At 46.3% G+C, this 20,513-nt stretch overlaps 1 protein-coding gene across 5 annotated transcripts in view; it reads right to left on the reverse strand.

Annotated features, from left to right (window-relative positions):
• ELP1 (elongator acetyltransferase complex subunit 1) overlaps nucleotides 1–20,513 on the reverse strand; it is a 170,169-nt gene that overhangs the window by 37,952 nt on the left and 111,704 nt on the right. For all 5 annotated transcript variants that reach the window (XM_073545308.1, XM_073545338.1, XM_073545315.1 and 2 more), the window contains exons 23-27: nucleotides 14,178–14,315; nucleotides 12,893–12,978; nucleotides 7,858–8,003; nucleotides 1,521–1,644; nucleotides 1,018–1,115 (exon numbers count right to left, since the gene is read on the reverse strand). In XM_073545308.1, the coding sequence (XP_073401409.1) occupies nucleotides 1,018–1,115; nucleotides 1,521–1,644; nucleotides 7,858–8,003; nucleotides 12,893–12,978; nucleotides 14,178–14,315 (592 nt within the window). The remainder of the gene's footprint in view (nucleotides 1–1,017; nucleotides 1,116–1,520; nucleotides 1,645–7,857; nucleotides 8,004–12,892; nucleotides 12,979–14,177; nucleotides 14,316–20,513) is intronic.

The following is a 20,513-nucleotide window of genomic DNA, read 5'->3' on the forward strand; positions in this document are numbered from 1 at the left end:
GTCTTCATTATCATATCACCCCCTGTGACACCTATTGGTACCTACAGTACCTGTTCCGCCCTTCTATGGGCATTGGCTTCAGCGTTCTTCTGCGCATGCGCCGGTGATTACTGCTACTTCCGTTGCAGTTATCTCCGGCGTGAGCAGCGATAAAATTCTCCCCCCATTATGCATACATGGGTGAAAGGGGCATCCAAAACTGTATGGTTCCTTACTATGCAGGGAGGAAGGAAGTGGGGAGAGCACCCTCTCGCCGCACACGCCGACACCTACACAGAAAGAACTCTGAAGCCAATGCCCACAGTAGAGGGGTATAAGTACTGTATAAACGCGCCACTGCAGGGAGGAGGTGAAGGATTCCGGGTCACCATTACACATCACAGGGCACTATGATGCTGATTGGAGGAGGGGTGGTATGATAATTAAGACAGAAAGCAGAGATTTCTTCCAGGCACAGCATGCCCTGGAGCCTGGAAGAAATCATTAGCATACAGAAATAAAAAACAATTTCTCAACAACAAGACCATTAATATGTGGCATACAGGTAAGACTAGTGTAACATTTCTATTACCTGTATACCCATATTAATAGGCCATTTACATCCCGGAGGGGTGACAGGTTCCCTTTAAGAACCTGTGGTCAATGCTCAAAAGGCCAGTGGACAAACAAAACCACAGAGATTCTGCTAAATTCCTAGAACTGATTAGGGAAAAATGGGTTGCCATTAGTCAGCATTTGGCTCAGCAGTTGATAGTCATTTGCCAGGTCAAAATACAGAAGTCTTGAAAAAAAGGGTCAAAATTGTAAATGTTGAGTCTTTGCATAAACTTGATGTATTTGTCCAAAAAAGTTTAGAAAACTTATGAAATGCTTATAATTGTAGTTCAGTAACCATAGAAACATCTGTCTAAAAGATCTAACAATGGAATAATGAAGCAGCAAACTTTGTGGAAATTTGTGTCAGTCTCAAAACTATCGGCCATGAATGTACAAATTCTTTGACGATAAGTTACTCACTTTATATTCACTAGATCCAACAGGATGAAGTTTTAGGGCTTCAGTGTAGAGATTCTGATCTTTAACCAAGTTTAGAAACTCTATAAAATGCTCTTGTCCTGTGGTAACAAGATGATTGATAGTTATATAGATAAATTCATACTACAGCACAAATCGGTCAAACGATCCCAAATTATTAACATTAATCTAGTATAGACCTTACACCTCACAAGCCCAACAAATAGGATTTGTCAAGCGTACTATATTCAACATTGAATTCATGCCATTTATTTAGCCTTAACCTAGCTGAATGGGAGTAACTACAAATACATTTTAATAATTCAATTTAAATGAGGATTAAAATATTGTAAATAACCAATAGTCTATTTCTCCTTTTTTAATAGTTAATAGTCATTTAGGTTAGGAAGAGAAATTTCCAGAAATTAGTGTCAGCTTCCTTAATTGTAACTAAATTATTGTGAGGCAATTCAGGGATTTCTTGTTTTTCTGAGATCATAACTTACCACATTTGCTGAGATGTTCCAGGGCTTTTTTATATCGTTTCAAATGCTTGTCAATTGTGTATCTTTGATAATTAGTCTCCATTTTCTTTAGTGTGTTGAGGAATGGAAGATATTCTTTGGGGTCCTATGACAAAAGAAATAAAGATTACAGCATAATTATCATTTCAGGTATTTAAGTACATATACACCTATATATATATATATATATATATATATATATATATATATATATATATATATATTTTGTTATCACACATAGATCTACATGACATTACATGTCTCACCCTGAAAAACCGGCTCTAAGCCATTGTAGGGCTGTATTTTTTACCTTGTATTTTGCTGCCTGTTTGTGATTGGTCAACTTCACGCAGGGGAAAAAGTACACACCCCCACAGATAAATCTCTGGTAATGACTCTTTGGACTTCTATAAATCAAAATATTTATATCTACACTTTATTGGCTTCTATAAATATACAGTAAGAATTGATCAAACTTCTATATGATGTTGCAAGTTTGACATTCTCAAATTGGTGAAAAGTCCTATTTAAAAGAGGTTGACTGTAGTAGTGCTTTTAGCTAACGGATTGGTCAGCAAGTACTTAATTTGGTTTTCTAGATTGCTGAAATTTCAGCCCAAGGGTCACCAATTCCAAACAGCAATTTTAAGTTTTGGACATTTCCTGTACAGCAACTCAAGAGGACATTGAGGACAGCACTTACAACTGAAATGAAGGATGTTTTCTTTGTAATAAAAATATGAAACTAGTGAATGGAAAATATCCAATGAAAATAATAAATGAAATACTGGCAGGCAATCAACCACACTGCCACATCAATAGTTTTATGACCATTTAATTTAAATAACAGCTCGGGCTCCACATCAGGAATGCAGAGAGGACAGAGTTGTAAACTATATCTTTACCCCAGCACTGGATTAAGGTGACAGTGGGGTGAATATGTCCTTATAGAAGTAACGGCTTCATCTTGCACAGCCGGATGTTAGGTTAGTTTTTACTAGGGCATGGCTTAGGCTACTTTCACACATCAGGTTTTCGGCGTCAGGCGTCGTGCCGGAGCGCCGGATCCGGCAAATATTTCATAAAACCGGATGTGACGGATCCGTTTTTCTGCCGGATCCGTCTTGTTCTTGACAGACAAAACCGGTTTTTAAAAACACCCCTTGTGGCCTTCCGAACGGGATTGGCTACTGGAAAACTATATATAGCGTGTTCCTACAGCCCTTCTTTGACAGGTTGTAGAGGAGAAAGTGCAGGTTGGAGAGAAGAGCAAGTTACTGGCGAAGATGGATGTTGTCATTGGAAATATTTTGAAGAATTTGGCGGATTTTACAGCGGAGGCGAATCGTTTGAGGGTGATTGTTCTGGAGAAGGAAAGAGCGAGACAGCAGCGCATCAGGCATCGTAGACGACGTTTGTGGATCCACCCCATCACAGCCAAGAGAATGACGCGTGGGGTCTATTCTACACTCTGCATGGACCTTCGACGAAACCCGGATAAATTTTTTGGATATGTTCGGATGAAAATGGAGAATTTTGATTACTTGGTGGAGCGCATTGCACACCTCATAAGAAAAGCGGACACCTATTGCCGCTTCTCTGTTTCACCCGCAGAGCGTCTAATGGTGACTTTAAGGTAAGCCACATTTATTGGATATGCTCGCATCAGAGCACACTTTCACTGCAATCTTGTTGGTGGTAGTTTGTATCTCCAAGTGTTATAGCTGAGTTTTGGTATGTAATGCTGTGATTTAAAACTAATTGATTGTTTTTTAATTCCCCACAGATTTCTTGCAACTGGAGAATCCCTTTCGTCACTACATTTCCAGTACAGACTCGGGATTTCCACCATATCTGGAATAGTGAAGTACACATGCCGTGCACTGTGGGACTCCTTAGCTGAAGAGTTTTTACCAGAGCCCACAACAGAGAGGTGGATTGAAATTTCAGAAAAGTTTCAACAGATATGTCAGTTTCCCAACTGCTTGGGCGCTGTGGACGGGAAACATATCCGCATTGTAAAGCCAGCTGGATCGGGATCGGAATATTTCAATTACAAGAAATATTTTTCAATTGTCCTCATGGCCATCGCTGACGCGGAATACAAATTTATTGCTGTTGATATTGGGGCCTATGGCCGCTCCAATGACTCTCAAGTTTTCAAACTGTCTGCCATGGGGCGTAAACTGTATGGAAACACCTTTCAGTTCCCACCCCCTAGACCGCTGCCGCAAACATCTGGTCCACCTATGCCATTTGTCTGTGTAGGGGATGAAGCCTTCCAGCTGTCAGAACACCTTTTGAAACCGTACGGTAGCAGAGGAGTGTCAAGAACAAAACGCATTTTTAATTACCGCCTCACAAGAGCAAGAAGAATGGTTGAATGTACCTTTGGTATTCTGACAGCCAAATGGCGGGTCCTATTGACTGCGATCAACCTCAAGACAGAAACTGTGGACGAGGTGATCAAAGCTTGCGTGGTACTCCACAATTTTGTTATCTGCAAGGAACCCATTTCCATTGAGAACACCTCTGAAACCACCTTGCAAGATTACCATGACATTACCACTAGAAGTTCTGTGACGGTTTCAGTAATGAGGGACAATTTTGCACTATACTTTATGTCACCTCAAGGCAGAGTACACTGGCAGGATGACAGAGTGTGAAAGATTTGTGCCCTTAACCAAAATTGTGTACCTTCTGTACCAACAGTATATACCTTTGCCAACCAAAGTTGGCTATCTTGTCATGGTCTTACTATTTTTAGCTTTAGGCCACAGGTGTGTACCTGGTTGTGTTTTATGCAAAGTATTTCACCTTTTAACAAAAGTTGTGTACATTGTTAGGAAATCACCAACAATAAACACAACTTTTTAGGTGAAATACTTTGCTTCAAACACAACCAGGAACACAACTGTGGCAAAAAGCTAAAATTTACCCACAGTTATATACCTAGTTTTGAATACCATTTTACCTTTTAAATACCCTGTATTTAACCTTTTTGGCCACAGAAAGAAATGACAGACAACCAGTGTAAAATAATTTAACTTTTATTGAAAAATGTTTTTTTTAGTAAACTGTTTTTAAATTTTAATAAACTTTTTTAATAAAGCTTTGAAACCATAAAACTGGTCATTTTTATTAAAATACACACATATTATAAATCTGTGTAGTGTGGGGTGGAAATACTGCTGGAGGGGCTGCGGGACACTTCGACACTGGGAGTGTGGAGAGAGGACTGGGATCGTGGTGGGGAAGGAACAGTTAGAGGTGAAGGTGTGGAAAAAGCTACAGAATGGGTGGACATGTGGGAGGCAGAAGAGGTGGTGGGCGGTGGAGTGGAGGGTTGGGCAGGGACTGTAGGAGCAGATGATGTTGATGGCAAGTTGTATGGGGAAGGAGTTTGGTATGGGGCAGGTTGCTGGAAGTGGGGAGATGTCTGGTACTGGGGAGGTTGCTGGTACTGGGGAGGTTGCTGGTACTGGGGAGGTGGATGGTATGTAATAGGAGGGGTAGGATGGAAAGTGGCTGGAGGGGGTGCAGGTGGAGGAACTACTGGGGTGGGCAGAGGAGGTTGGGAGGTAACGTGCTGGAGAGCACCGTGGCATGAATGCATTACATGCATCTGCTGGGTAGGAGATAGCGTTTCCATGCGCTCCACAACAGACCTGAAAAAGGTGTGGTTTGGCGAAGATCTTGCTTCTGAATGCATGGTTTGCAGAAGTGTCTTCACCTCCAGAATGCTGGAGTTGATCTGCTGAAAGCCTGCGGAGATTTGCTCTGACAAGACTTTTAGACAGTTCTGGAAAGATGCATTCAGATGCAAGAACTCTGGCGCATAAGTCTTTTCCTGACCCCTCTGCCGCTGCTGCCCAGTACCCGCAGGTGTACTAGAGGTGGCAGGGGCAGAAGGGTGGGGTAAAGGGAAAGCGATCTCCTCACCAGCAGCTTCATGTAATGTATGCGGCCACGATGCTCCTGTGCTGGTGGATGGGACAGAGGGGTCGAATGTGTGGGAAGGCTGTGAAGGTGCAGATGTACCGGGGCGGTCGAAGTGTCCCTCGGTGCCGGTCTCCTCAGGGATCGCCTCAGAAGGGTCCCGAGTGCTGCTCACCGTGCTGTGGAATAAAGAGAAAAAAAAACAATTAAAAAAGTGACATGGCATGGCCCTGGCTGAAAATAAATTGTTACAACTAAACATTTTTTTTTCACATGTGGTGTGTAATATTTACCGTCTGGTGACCAATGTATCCCGGAGGAACGACAGGGCTTGTGCGTACTTGTACTTGCTCCTGCGTCCTCCAGATCCACTCGGGGCCCGCATCTCTTTATTGAACTCCTTCTTGAAACGATCCCTCACAGACCGCCACCGCTTCACAATTCTGTCCCCTGAAACGAGAAAGGAGTGGTTAGTATACAACATCAGTGTTTCCCAAACTCCAGTCCTCATGGTCCCCAGGGGTCATGTTTTCAGGATTTCCATAGTAACTAGAAATCCTGAACACATGATCCGTGGGGACCACGAGGACTGTTGTTCGGGAAACACTGGTTTACATCAAGCAACCGGTACTGTATATACTTACGCTCTTTAATCTGGGCCCGAGCATCGAGGTCCTCCCAGCGGTCCACAAGGAGCGAACAGATTTCCTCCCAGAGTCGTCGGGTAACGATCAGGTCAGCGTGGCGGCGGTCAGCCATATTCCAGAGCGGCTCCCTTTCTCTGACGAGAGGTGGTCCACATCGATTCCTCCATCCTCACCGTCAGAGTCGGGAGCACGCTGTGAAGGTTGTTAAAGAAAAAGACAAAAATAACATAATTAGCCTCCACAAAAGAAATGAAATAAAAAGTGCAAAAAAACAAAGCAAAAATATTTATACTTACACGCTGGTGACCGCCGCGTTGCTGTCGCCGACGACCCTGGGAGGAACTGCGAGGACCTCTTGGCCGAGCACCAGATTGGGAAGACTAGAGAAGAAAACAAAAAATGTTATGTCTTTGGATGTAGGCATTTGTTTGCTGTGTGTGGTCTGCAGAACATTGTTTTCTATGTGTTGTGTGTAGTGTGATGTTGTGTTTCTGCGTTTGATGCCAAAAACTTACCAATTGTGAGCCCACTCCAGGTGTCTGTCCACCCCTTCCTTCTTCTTCTGGGAGCGCCTCTTCATCTTGTGATTCCTGTTTTGAAATAAAAGGCAATGAATAGACATATATTACAGAGATGATGGATTTTGGAAATAAAAACTTACCGTCAAACGCTGACGATGCGAGGGAGGGCTCCCAGAAGAAGATGTGCTGTCCTCTTGCTGGCCAGACTCCATGGCTGTGGGTGGTGTTCCAGCTGCTGCCATTGCTGCTGCTGCTGCTGCATCTATTGGGCGGCTGTTGAATAACGAGAAACAAAGGGGCAATGAATATCTTGATATTCCATGGCCCTAGTTTGGAGGAATGGGGGATTTGATAATTACCGTCTCTCATCTGCTGCTGGACTCCCCTCCTCAGCATGTTCCATTTGCTGCTCCATTTGGCGTGGTGGTGGTGCTGATGGTGCTGCAGTGGTCTCCTGCCTTCTCCTGCGCCTGGTTGCTGTCTTGGGTGGCATGTTGGGTGTGGCTGAGGGTCCCACTTTCTTGCTTTTATATATGTGTCTTGTGGGCAGAGCTACTGAGCATGCTCAGACCAAAAAAACCAGATCCGGCCACTGGATCCGGCTGTCGCCGGATCCGGCACATTGCGGCGCTCATAGGCTTTCATTGTGTGAAAAAGCCGGACGCGCCGGATCCGGCGTGTCCGGCTTTTTCGCCGGAGACAAAAAACGTTACAGTAGCCGTTTTTTCCAGACGCCGGATTGAGACACATTGCCGGATCCGGCGAAAACCGGATGAAACGCATGGCCATCCGGCGGGATCCGGCGCAAATGCAAGTCAATGGGGGGGAAACCGGATCCGGCATTGCATTTCGCAGGAACCGGTTTTTGTCATAAGCGCCGGATCGCGCCTGACGGCGAAAACCTGATGTGTGAAAGAGGCCTTAGGCAGTCTATGGTGGAGATAGTTTTCATCTCAACAAGGACAACCATGCCATAGTACAAAACACGTACAAGCATAATGTAAACCACCTTCTGTAAAGAAGGGGTGTATTATGCCATAAACATCACATACACTTATTTACCATACATCAAAATTTGTGTTCTCCCAAAGTGGAAATGGTTTCTACATCAACTTAAATGTGTACATTCCTCGAAAACAAAGTGATAATGCATTTATAATCGGCAACATTTTCTTTAACCATCAAACTACAGATAAAAAATAGTAATTTCACCTTCTGTGACTTTTCTGCAACCATAATGACCAAATCAAAGTCATACGTTCCAAGTGAATGATCGTACAGCTCATTGACATCGACAAGGAACAGCAAGTACTTCAAGGCTTCCTCTGCACTCACTGCATCTGCAGATGACGGACTCTCTGTAAAAGGAATAAGGTGGTACCATAAGGTGAGACGAATAAGAACAGTAATAGAAAGAGGCATTCTAATATTCAATCCCCTGAAATAGGTATCACTAAAATAAACTTCATTCAAAGAACTGCTCCCTCCTTCCTGTAGAAGGAGAAAAGGGGATTTTAAAAGAATAGTAAATGTGGTTTAATCAACAATTTGCATTAACTGTAGATTGTTTTGAAGTGATCAGAGGAATTCTAAAAAAAATGCAAAAGGTATTCCTTGCTATGTAAATTAACTTAAATCACAAAAAATACACTGCTCAAAAAAATAAAGGGAACACTTAAACAACAGAATATAACTCCAAGTAAATCAAACGTCTGTGAAATCAAACTGTCCACTTAGAAAGCAACACTGATTGACAATCAATTTCACATGCTGTTGTGCAAATGGAATAGACAACAGATGGAAATTATTGGCAATTATCAAGACACCCCTCAAAAAAGTAGTGGTGGTTCGGCAGGTGGGGACCACAGACCACATCTCAGTACCAATGCTTTCTGGCTGATGGTTTGGTCACTTTTGAATGTTGGTTGTGCTTTTACACTCGTGGTAGCACGAGACGGACTCTACAACCCACACAAGTGGCTCAGGTAGTGCAGCTCATTGCAGCTCATCCAGGATAGCACATCAATGCGAGCTGTGGCAAGGTTTGCTGTGTCTGTCAGCGTAGTGTTCAGAGGCTGGAGGAGCTACCAGGAGACAGGCCAGTACATCAGGAGACATGGAGGGGGCCGTAGGAGGGCAACAACCCAGCAGCAGGACCACTACCTCTGCCTTTGTGCAAGGAGGAACAGGAGGAACACTGCCAGAGCCCTGCAAAATGACCTCCAGCAGGCCACAAATGTTCATGTGTCTGCGCAAATGGTTAGAAACCGACTCCATGAGGATGGTCTGAGGGTCCGACGTCCACAGATGCTGTAAAACATGCGTTTTTTATGCAGCATTTTTCCTGTCATGAGGCATGTTTTAGATGCAGGGATGTCTGCAGCAAATACTTAGCGTGTGCACATAAACTGAACATGACTGTTTCATTTATTTCTATGAGGATGTCATGAGCAGGTTGGGAGAGCGACGGGCCAGTTTTAACACTAGAACTATCGGAGGGGTCATTTTGACCCTTTTGATTTTTCTTTTTCCTATAATTTCTAAAATTTTATCAAATGAGCTCTGACTTTTTGTGACTTTTATATATTCATGGTAGTGTATATTTTAGGACACAAAAATGAATTGTAACTTTTTCAGGGGCCCGGATTTTACAATTCATACCTCTTAGTACTGAAGGGGTCAATTTGACCCCATACATAAAAGTAGTAGCAGGCAAGTCACCTAATATTACAGAGTACAGAAAATCACAGTGCTTCTCCCTAGTTGTAGAGTGCAATTGTATCTTTCCATATCAGGGATGATTCAGCATTTTGTTTTGTCTAAACATGTTTGATCCTTGTCTCTTGTAGCGATTTCTGTCTGCACTTGAGTAGCAAACATTACAGTTCAAGCTACAACTCTGCATGTTTGTACAGTGTCGTTTTATTACTTCTGCAATCTTACAAGTCCCTTTTTGCGACGTATATTTGAAGCATGAGAAGCAGAGGGGTCTGACAAGTGATGAAATTTTGAAATGTCTTCAGAATTTATCTGAAAATGAGTCAGAAGAAGTGGCCCATCATCCGCAATGTCTGAACCACAAACAAATGGACAAGAAATCCGCAAGCGTCGAAAATGTGGAATTGGAAGATGCAACGAAAGCAAAACAACTAAAACTTGCGCAAGCTGTAACAAACCAGTTTGTGGAAAATGCACTGGGAAAGTGGAAGAAAGTACTGTTTGTGTTAGCTGTTGGACACCGCATGCTATGACCATGTAAAAGGAAAATGCATGCTGTACTTGATCTTAACACTGTTCCTACTAAGTTAAAAGAAATGTTCTTTAATTTGTTGGCAACAAAAAAGTTATTTTTACTCCAGAGTCAGTACTTTTGAATGGGGGTCAAAATGACCCCTAATGGTAGTTATAGGTATTATGAAACATGCGGTAGTTCTAGTGTTAATAGTATTGGTCCGAACTCGGATGTCTGAATGCGCCCTGTGTGTCATTGACCATGCCTATCGTGCTAATTTGACAATAGTGGTACCATTTATATCAACTTAAACTCTTCAGATTTATGTTAACCCCTTAGTGACAGAGCCAATTTGCAGCTTAATGACCGGGCAAATTTTTACAATTCTGACCACTGTCACTTTATGAGGATATAACTCTGGAACGCTTTAACAGATCCCGCTGATGCTGAGAATGCTTTTTCGTGACATATTGTACTTCATGTTAGCGGTTAAATTTCTTCAAAATGAATTGTGTTGATTTATGAATAAAACGGAAATGTGAAAATGTTTAAAATTTTGCAATTGTCCAACTTTTAATTTTTATGCCCTTAAATCAGACACATATGTCATACAAAATAGTTAATAAATAACATTTCCCACATGTCTACTTTACATCAGCACAATTTTGTAAACAACATTTTTTTGTTAGGAACTTTAGGGGTTAAAAGTTGACCAGCAATTTCTCATTTTTACAAAACCATTTTTTTTAGGGACCGCCTCACAATTGAAGTCACTTTGAGGGGTGTACATGACAGAAAATACCCAAAAGTGACACCATTCTAAAAACTGCACCCCTCAAGGTGCTCAAAACCACATTCAAGAAGTTAACTCTTTACATGCTTCACAGGAACTGAAGCAATGTGGAAAGAAAAAAATTAACATTTAATTTTTTTTAACAAACATTTTACTTCAGAACCATATTTTGTATTTTCACAAGGGTAAAAAGAGAAAATGAACCACAAAATTTGTTGTGCAATTTATCCCAAATACGCCGATACCCCATATGTGGGGGTAAACCACTGTTTGTGTGTACGCCAGAGCTCGGAAGGGAAGAAGCGCCATTTGACTTTTTCAATGCAAAATTTGCTGGAATTGAGATCGGATGACGTCGCGTTTGGAGAGCCCCTGATGTGCCTAAACAGTGGAAACCCCCCACAAGTGACACCATTTTGGAAACTAGACCCCTTAAGAAACTTATCTAGATGTGTGGTGAGCACTTTGAACCCCCAAGTGCTTTACAGAAGTTTACAACGCAGAGCCGTGAAAATAAAAAATCATTTTTTTCCCACAAAAATTATTTTTTAGCCCCCAATTTTTTATTTTCCCAAGAGTAACAGGAAAAACTAGACCCCCAAAGTTGTTGTGCAATCTGTCCTGAGTACACTGATGCCCCATATGTGGGGGTAAACCACTGTTTGGGAGCACGGCAGAGCTCTGAATGGAGAAAGCACCGTTTGAATTTTTGAACGCAAAATTGGTTGGAATCAATGGTGGCACCATGTCGCGTTTGGAGATCCCCTGATGTACCTAAACAGAGGAAAAACCCCAATTCTAACTCCAACCCTAATCCCAACACACCCCTAACCCTAATCCTAACCCTAACCATAACCCCAACCCTAACCTTAACCCCAACCCAAACCCTAACCACAACCACAACCATAACCATAAACCTAATCACAAATCTAACCCCAACATACCCTTATAACCCTATTCCCTACCCTAAACCCAACCCTAACTTTAGCCCAACTCACTTTAGCCTAACTCTAACCCTAATGGGAAAATGGAAATAAAATATATTTTCCTTATTTCATTATTTTTCCCTAACTAAGGGGGTGATAAAGGGGGGGTTTATTTACAACTGATTTTTATTGAGATCACTGTGATAGGGTCTATCACAGTGACCAAAATGAACCAATAGGAAAAATCTTCCAATTGTTGCCGGGTGCCGGCCGGCAGATCTCGGCGAGTGCACTGCGCATGCGACTGCCATTTTCTTACCAGAAGATGCCGGCGCCCGTGGGGAGTTGTCAGGAGACCCAGGGACACCGGGAGGTACCGGGGGGTTGGGGGGATCAGGGACCCCATTTCTCTCTCCTCTGATGTGCGATCACATCAGAGGAGAGAGAAATTAAATGGCACATCAGACTTCTTATTGCGATCGCCGTTTTATGGATAACGGCGATCGCAACACCGGGGTCAGTAAAAACCATAGTGAATCATGTTCTCTGGGGTCTTGGCTACCCCCGGCAGCCGAGACCCCGGAGAAAATGGCGCTATACCCTTAAACCTCAGCGCCGTTAAAAAGCGGCGCTATGGTTTAAGTACCCTTAACTGCCGCCGTGTAAAGGCGCATCGGCGGTCGTTAAGGGGTTAAGGTCATGCATTTGAGGAAGAGGGGTGAAAATAATCCTCATTTATTGCCCTTCTAAGAAGTGCTAGTGCCTCGGTTACTTGTCAGTTTTATCTCATTAGGACTACACTATTTTCAAGTGAATCAACTGTTATTGCCACAAAATGCTCTGGCTGGAATAAATACATATAGTATTACATGCTGACTATCCAAATGAATGGCCAGGGGTCCCTGCCAACTGAGGTTCTCGGACCTGTGTCAAAATCCCAAGGGGAAACAAATCGCGTATTTAAGGGATTGTTGCAAGGAGATCTGCCAAAAACCAAGTGAAACGTTTTCAGCAGCTCAAAACAAAGTAACTTTCTAATTATACTGTAGTTTTAATTTATTAAGAAACAAAAATTCACGGACCTCCATTTTCAAACTTTTTTTGTCTAAATTATTAATCAAAAGAGTTAACTAATTTAGAGATAATCTGCTTATGTATAATTCAAGAAGCCATATTTTTCTTATTTTGGACAACCACTTTAACGTAAATGTAATGTTTCCTCCGTGTATATCCTGCAATCGAACATATCTTCTTACTGTTTTAATAGCAGTAAGAATTACAGCAGACAAATCTTACCTCTGAGCTCATGGACTTTCTGAAGAGCAGTTTCCAGCTCTGGGGTTGACTTCCTTACATAAGATGTTAGTATTGATAAACAGTACCTAAGCAAAAAAAAAAAAGTTAATAAGCAAGAGATAAGTAAACTCGAGAAATAAATACCAAAAATGTCACTGAGCAGTAGAATATCGCCAAAGGTGCGAATGGGTATTGCGAAATTCCCAAATAAAAAAAGTCAACACTGTGTAGATACATGGAACCCAGCTCGATGTTAAAGGGAATCTGTCAGCAGGTTTTTGCGACTTTATCTGACAGCAGCATAATATAGGGCAGGTAAGCCTGATTCCAGTGATATGTCAACTTATTAGGCTGTGTGTTGTAGTTTCATTACAGTTCTTTATCAGCAGGAGATTAACACTACAGGACTACAGCTCACGTGACCAGTAGTCAGGCTAATCTCTGTGACCCCACCACTGAATTGCAACTTGGTCGCAATGAACAGTGTGCACAGGAAGCTGCCAGTCAGGGGTGTGGGTAGGGTTATATGCAGAGCAGAAGACTTGGTTCTGATACATCGACAGAAGACCAAACAGGCATTCTATGAAATCTACGCCAAAATCCCAGTAAGTGAAACATTGCTGGAATCAGAATTTCTTGCATACATACTCCAATTATAGAGCAAAAAACCGCTGACAGATTCCCCTTAAACTATGTCAATTTGGAAATACTGGTGTCCATCTCCCAATATCCAGATCACAAACAACAGCCAGCAAACTTCAAGAGTACTGAAGTTCTGCTCTCCCCAGATCTATCTAAGTGAAGAAAGCCATAAAAACCACAATGGTGAAGCACCACTAATAAAGGCGAGCAATTAGCCCCAAAGCATATATTGTATTCAGAAGCCAATAAAATCAGGCAGAATTGTATCTTGCACTCCAAAACAGACTGTCAATGAACCGTCTTGGAAAGCAATGCTGCCTGCCAGCCTGTACTAGCACGGGTTCCCTCATTGTGGGTTTTCTGGCTCTCTCCACATTGATAGATGTGGGGACCGCAGAGCTTCAATACCATTGGAAGTTCAGGATTGATATGGGTAAAAGCGGTATTTCCAAATTGGCAGCGGGTATCAATGAGCTAGGTTCCATCCATATGCGCACTGTATTTAAAGTTGACTTAATAGGAAAGAGTTGAGCAGAGAGTCGAACTGGCCGATAAATGCAAATGTGAAAAGGAGCCCAAATTCTACAGTTTTTTGCAGAACTACAATACTATATTCAGGGATAGAATAGCAACTTATACGCACTTCTGAGGATTTAGTCTTTCCATGACTGCTCTCATTACGTCACAGATTATATCAACCTTCTTGGCGCCAGGTTTCTGGGTGGAAGGGGCTAGAGACGCCAAACCGGAGGGATACATTGTAGCAGTTACATCTTCCTCCCTGTAAACAAAGACACACCATTAGAAATCAGGGATCAAAGCTCAACGCAGAATCTGAACAATTACTATTATTAATTGTTATTATAGCGCCATTTATTTACAATTCACACTGTGCGGATGTAACTGCAGTCAGAATTTTCATCTACGCAACGTATGATATTGAAGACTTATCAGAGTCTGCAACAAAATCCTGCAGAGCATCTCTTTTTCAATAGGATAGGAACTGCAGTCTTGCAGCGCTGGGGCCTTGGGTTCAAATCCCACCAAGGACAACATCTGCAAGGAGTTTGTAGGTTCTCCCCGTGTTTGTGTGGGTTTCCTCCGGGTTGTCTGGTTTCCTTCCACCCTCCAAAGACATACTGATAGGGAATGTAGACTGTGAGTCCCAATAGTGACAGTGATGATACATGGATTTTTGTGAGTACTCACCGTAAAATCCTTTTCTCCGAGACGCTCATTGGGGGACACAGAGACTGTGGGTATGTGCTACTGCCGTCTGGAGGCTGACACTAGGCATACAAAAAACAAGTTAGCTCCTCCTCCACCGCATACACCATCGCCCCGGTAGCGGGCGGAAACCAGTTTAGTGCAAAAGCAGTAGGAGAACATACAAAAAACAGCCTTAATGCCACAAATCATATGTCTGAAAAAGGATCACCCTGTGTTAAACAAAAATCATATTAAATAATAAACATGAGCCAACCGGCTATCAGGGTGGGTGCTGTGTCCCCCAATGAGCGTCTCGGAGAAAAGGATTTTACGGTGAGTACTCACAAAAATCCATGTTTCTCCTTCGTCTCATTGGGGGACACAGAGACTGTGGGACGTCCTAAAGCAGTCCCTGGGTGGGATAACACTCACCAATCCAAGCCGCATGCTTTTCTGTCTAAAGGTGTGCCACTGCTGCTTGGAGAATTTTCCTGCCCAGGCTCGCATCTGACGAAGCCTGAGTATGCACCCTGTAATGTTTACAAAAAGTGTGCAGGCTGGACCAGGTTGCTGCCTTGCATACCTGTTCTGCCGAAGCCTGGTGCCGAAGCGCCCAAGAGGCGCCCACTGCCCGAGTAGAGTGTGCTCCAATCCCTGCTGGAATTGGCGTGCCTCTAATATGGTAAGCCTCCTGAATGGTTAGGCGAATCCATCTGGCTATGGTTGACCGTGAGGCTGCGAGGCCCCTCCTGCGCCCTTCGGTGATCACAAACAGCGAGTCCATCTGGCGAAACGGTGCTGTCCTCGACACGTACCTCGTGAGAGCTCTTACCAGATCCAACGTGTGGAGAGCTTTTTCCACTCTGTGCACTGGCGCTGGACAGAAAGAAGGCAGCACAATGTCTTCATTAATATGGAACGAGGATACTACCTTTGGTAAAAAAGGCGGCGGAGGTCTAAGGACTACCTTGTCCTTAAAAAAGGTCAGGAAAGGGGCTCTACAAGATAACGCTCCCAGTTCTGATACCCGCCTAATGGACATTATGGCTACCAGGAACACTACCTTCCTGGAGAGATATGCCAATGAAATCTCCTGTAATGGCTCAAACGGGGCCTCCTGCAGGACAGTCAGGACCAGATTAAGGTCCCAGGCCTCTAATGGCGCTCTGAAGGGGGGCACTAAATGAACGACCCCCTGCAGGAACGTTCTGACCTGCAAATTGGTAGCGATCTTTCGCTGAAACAGGACCGACAGGGCCGATATCTGTCTCCTAAGGGAATTTGGCGCCAAACCTGCATCTAGTCCGGACTGAAGGAAAGCCAGGATGTTGGGCACCGAGAAGGACAATGGCGGAACCCCGTGTTCCCGACACCACTGGAAGAAAACCTTCCAAGTGTTATGGTAGATCCTTGCCGAGGCCGGCTTCCGAGCGTTTACCATTGTCGCGACTACTTCGCGCCCAAAACCCGCCTGGGTCAGCACCCAAGATTCAATGGCCATGCCGTCAAACGCAGGGCCCCTAAGTTCGGGTGGCAGATCGGTCCCTGGGACAGTAAATCTGGTCGTTCCGGTAGCCGCCATGGCACGTCTGCGATGAGTTGTACCAGATCCGCGTACCATGCCCGTCGGGGCCAGTCCGGAGCCAGCAGAATTGCAGGAACCCCCTCCGTTTTGATCTTTCTGATGACCCTCGGAAGAAGTGGCAGTGGCGGAAACAAGTATTGGAGCCGAAATTGGTTCCAGGGTAGCACCAAAGCATCCGCTGCGATTGCTCGCGGGTCCTGAGACCGGGCGACGAATACGCCCACCTTGGCGTTCTTCCCGGAGGCCATCAGGTCCACGTCTGGTGTTCCCCAGCGCTGGCAAATCTGCTGGAACACCTCGGGGTGCAGTGACCACTCTCCGGCAGTGATGTCCTGGCGGCTTAGGAAATCTGCTACCCAATTCTCGACGCCTGGAATGTGAACCACTGAGATCATCGAGTGGCTCCTCTCGGCCCAGTGGAGCACATGTCCAATCTCGCGCATGGTTGCCTTGCTGCGTGTGCCTCCCTGGTGATTCACGTACGCTACTGCCGTGGCGTTGTCCGACTGAATCCGAATAGGGTATCCCGCTAGCATGTGTTGAAACTGCTGCAAGGCCAACCGCACTGCCCGAATCTCCAACAGATTGATAGGGAGACGAGCTTCCCGAGGCGACCACTGCCCCTGCGCCGTGTGGTGATGGAAGATTGCCCCCCAACCGGAGAGACTCGCATCGGTCGTGATCACTAACCAATGATCCGGAGGAAAGGGCTTCCCCTGCCGAAGCGATAGATCGCGTGTCCACCATTGAAGAGTCCGTCGGACCTGAGCGGACAACCTGCACGGGTGATCGAGCGAGAACGGGCTCCTGTCCCAAGCTGCTAACAGGGCATGCTGCAGGGGACGAAGATGAAACTGAGCAAACGGGATTGCTTCCATCGCTGCCACCATCCTGCTCAGGACCCTCATCCCGAATCGGATAGTATGGGGGCCTGGCTGTTGGAGTCTTCGAGCTCCCTGTCGGAGTGCCCGAGCCTTGTCTTGAGGGAGAATTACCAATCCCTGGGAGGTATCGAATATCATCCCTAGGAATACAATCCTCTGAGCCGGTGTGAGGCATGACTTCTTCCTGTTGACCACCCATCCTAGGCGCGACAGGGTATCCAATGTGATTCTGACATTCCCCTTGCACGCTGGAAGGGACGGACCCTTTACCAGGAGGTCGTCCAAGTATGGTAAAACCACTATGCCCCGAGAATGTAGAATGGCCATGACGACCGCCATCACCTTCTTGAATACTCTGGGGGCCGTGGCCAAACCGAAAGGCAGGGCCACAAACTGGAAGTGCCGCCCCTCGATCGCAAACCGTAGATATCTCTGATGCGGGGGAAAAATAGGGATGTGTAAATATGCATCCTGAACGTCGATCGAGGCCAGGTATTCTCCCCTCTCCATGGAGGATATAACCGACCGGAGGGATTCCATGCGGAAATGCCTGACCCTGACGAACCTGTTCAGGAGCTTTAGGTCCAGAACCGGCCTTACTGCTCCATCCTTCTTGGGTACCGCGAACAGGTTGGAATAAAAACCTTGGGTTCTTTCGTCCTTCGGTACCGGGACAATGACCCCTTTGCGCTGCAGTACCTCGATGGCCCCCCGCAATGCCTCTGCCCGAGACCTAGTTTTGGAAAGCCGGGAAGGAAAAAATCGCGTCTGCGGAAGTTTTATAAACTCTATCTTGTACCCGGAGGATATCAACTCTGTCACCCATGCGTCGCGTGCCACCGCGACCCATATGTGACAGAACCGGCGCAGGCGTCCGCCAATCCTGCTGTCCTCGGGTACCGCACGTCTCGAGTCATTTTGTAGAGGGCCTCTGGGACCTGGTCCCCCTTGCCCTGGGCGGGCGTCCCCGCATCCTGCCCAGCGGGTTGGTCCTGTAGGTGACCTGACGCTCCTTGTCCTGATTATAGCGCGCGGGCGTGGAGGCACTGGCTGTTGCCGTCCACCCGGGGGCGCGAAATGCCCGAAAACGCGCCTGAGGTTGACGAAACGGCGTCCTTGTCTTCTGTTGTGGGAGAAAACTGCTTTTTCCCCCTGTTGCGTCTGAAATAAGTTTGTCCAATTCTTCCCCAAATAGTCGGTTCCCCTGAAAGGGTTGGCAAGTCACAGATTTTTTAGACACCGAATCAGCCCGCCATAGCCTTAACCATAAGGCTCTTCTAATGGCGATTGCGTTTGCTGCTGCAAGTGCTGCGCTATTAGCTGCATCCAAGGATGCGTTAATTAAATAGTCATCCGCCATCGCGATCTGACTTGCTATCTCGGCCACCTCTGTTGGCAACTCTCTATCCTGCAGGATCCCATTCAAAGTATCTGACCAGGACATCATGGCTTTGGCTACCCATGTTGCCGCAAAGGAAGGGAAGAGCGCCGATCCCGATGCTTCATACACCGAGCGCGCTAATCCCTCTATGAGCCGATCCGTGGGGTCTTTGATGGCGGAACCACTAGACACTGACAATAGGGACCTTGAGGCCAGGCAGGATACCGGGGGATCCACCACCGGAGACTCTGCCCATTTTTTAAAGAGCTCTGGCGCAAATGGATATCTTGATTCTAGCGTCCGTTGTCCCGAAAACCGCTTGTCTGGCCGTTCCCGGTGCCGCTGCACTATATCCTCGAACTCCGGATGAGTGCTGAACACTCTACGCGGCTTCTGGGCCTTTTTAAAAGACACCTTATGGCCTGCGGTTAGGGTGACCTCATCATCAATATCCAGGGTCTGGTTTACGGCTTCAATGAGACTGTCTACCGTCTCCTGACACCCCGGGGTGTCCAGGTCCAAGGACTCCTCCACGTCCTCTACTGAACCTTGCTCGCTCCCTGAAAAGGGTGACGGCGAGCGTGATGCCACACTCGCAGATGCTGAAGCACCGGAGGGGCCTGGCGACACAGTATGGGTTCTCTTCCTATGTGCCTGTCTAGAGAGAGTGCGGCCCCTGCAGGCCGGCGGCTCATGTGAGGAAGCAGAACCCTCCCAACCAGGGGAGCCGTCATCTCTACCCCTATCCGGGGCCTGAAGGGTCTCAATTGCCTTAGTTAGTGAAACCATAGACCGCGAGAGTGATACCGCCCATTCAGGGGGTTCCGGACCTCTGGGCTCTGTCGCAGGGGAGGGCTCCTGGGCGCATTCGTTGTCACAGGTTTCACATAATTTACTGGTCTGCGCTCGTGGGAACCTAACCCCACAGGAAACGCATGCGGCATAGAAGGATGTGTGCGCTTTTCCTTTTCCAGACATACTGCTGGAACACGCTCTCCCTTTTTTTTTTTTTTTTTTTTATTCTACCTTCTGAGGAGGGTGAATGAGGAGGAGAGGGGGGCACCTGTATGGCCTAGCGTGGCCTCAGGACGGGGTCACACTTACCCGGTCCTGCAGTCCTCTTTCCCGCTCCCTCCGCACTCCCGCTAGCGCTGACGGTGCTCTGCGGCTGCGGTAAGCTTCTTACAGCCTACCCCGGACTACCGGCGGGGCCTCCATCTTATCTGGCGCCCGCCCCGGCCAGGAGGGGGCGGCGCCGGAAGCGACGTCAGACGCGACGTCGCGCTGAAGGTGGGACTTCCGCCCGCGGCCCCAGGCCGGAGCCGCGGGCTAAATTAACGATGCCCCACCGCAGGAGGCGGGGGGCGCCCTGGCGGCCCCGCTATCCCGCCGGCACCCTCATGAAGTGCTCTCCTCCACCACCGCTGGGGAATCTTCCCGCGGCCCACGTGTAAGTATAGGGAGGGAGGAGAGGAGGAGGAGGGAGCAGGGAGAGGAATCCAAGAACCTGCCACGCTAACCTGAAACGTCCCAGGGGCTCTCCCCAGCCATCCATACCTGCCCTCAGCAGGGGCTATGAGGTAATCCATTTTTGGACGGTGCAGGCACCCTGACTCCGTCTGCCCTGTAGGGGCGAGGAGAGGGACCGTCCGCCGCCGTGCAGCACCGCCGTCATGCGTTGGTGGAGCAGTGGGGGCGCACAGGCTAGTCTTGTGCCGCTGTGCAAGCCCATGGTTTCGATACCTAGGGGTGGACAGGGCTAAGTCTGGCATAGTGTCCAACGTCGCGGGAGAGGAGACGTGGAGGGACTCTCGCACGTAGTCGCCCGTTGCTGGTTTGGGGAAATCGGATCCTTTCTATAGGATCCGTTGCCCCTGTCTCTTCTTCATAAAATAATAAACACGAAAAATAGATGTCTGG

This window comes from Dendrobates tinctorius, unplaced genomic scaffold, assembly GCF_039654945.1.
Source record: "Dendrobates tinctorius isolate UK_male_01 unplaced genomic scaffold, ASM3965494v1 ptg000011l, whole genome shotgun sequence".
NCBI classification, from domain to species: domain Eukaryota; kingdom Metazoa; phylum Chordata; class Amphibia; order Anura; family Dendrobatidae; genus Dendrobates; species Dendrobates tinctorius.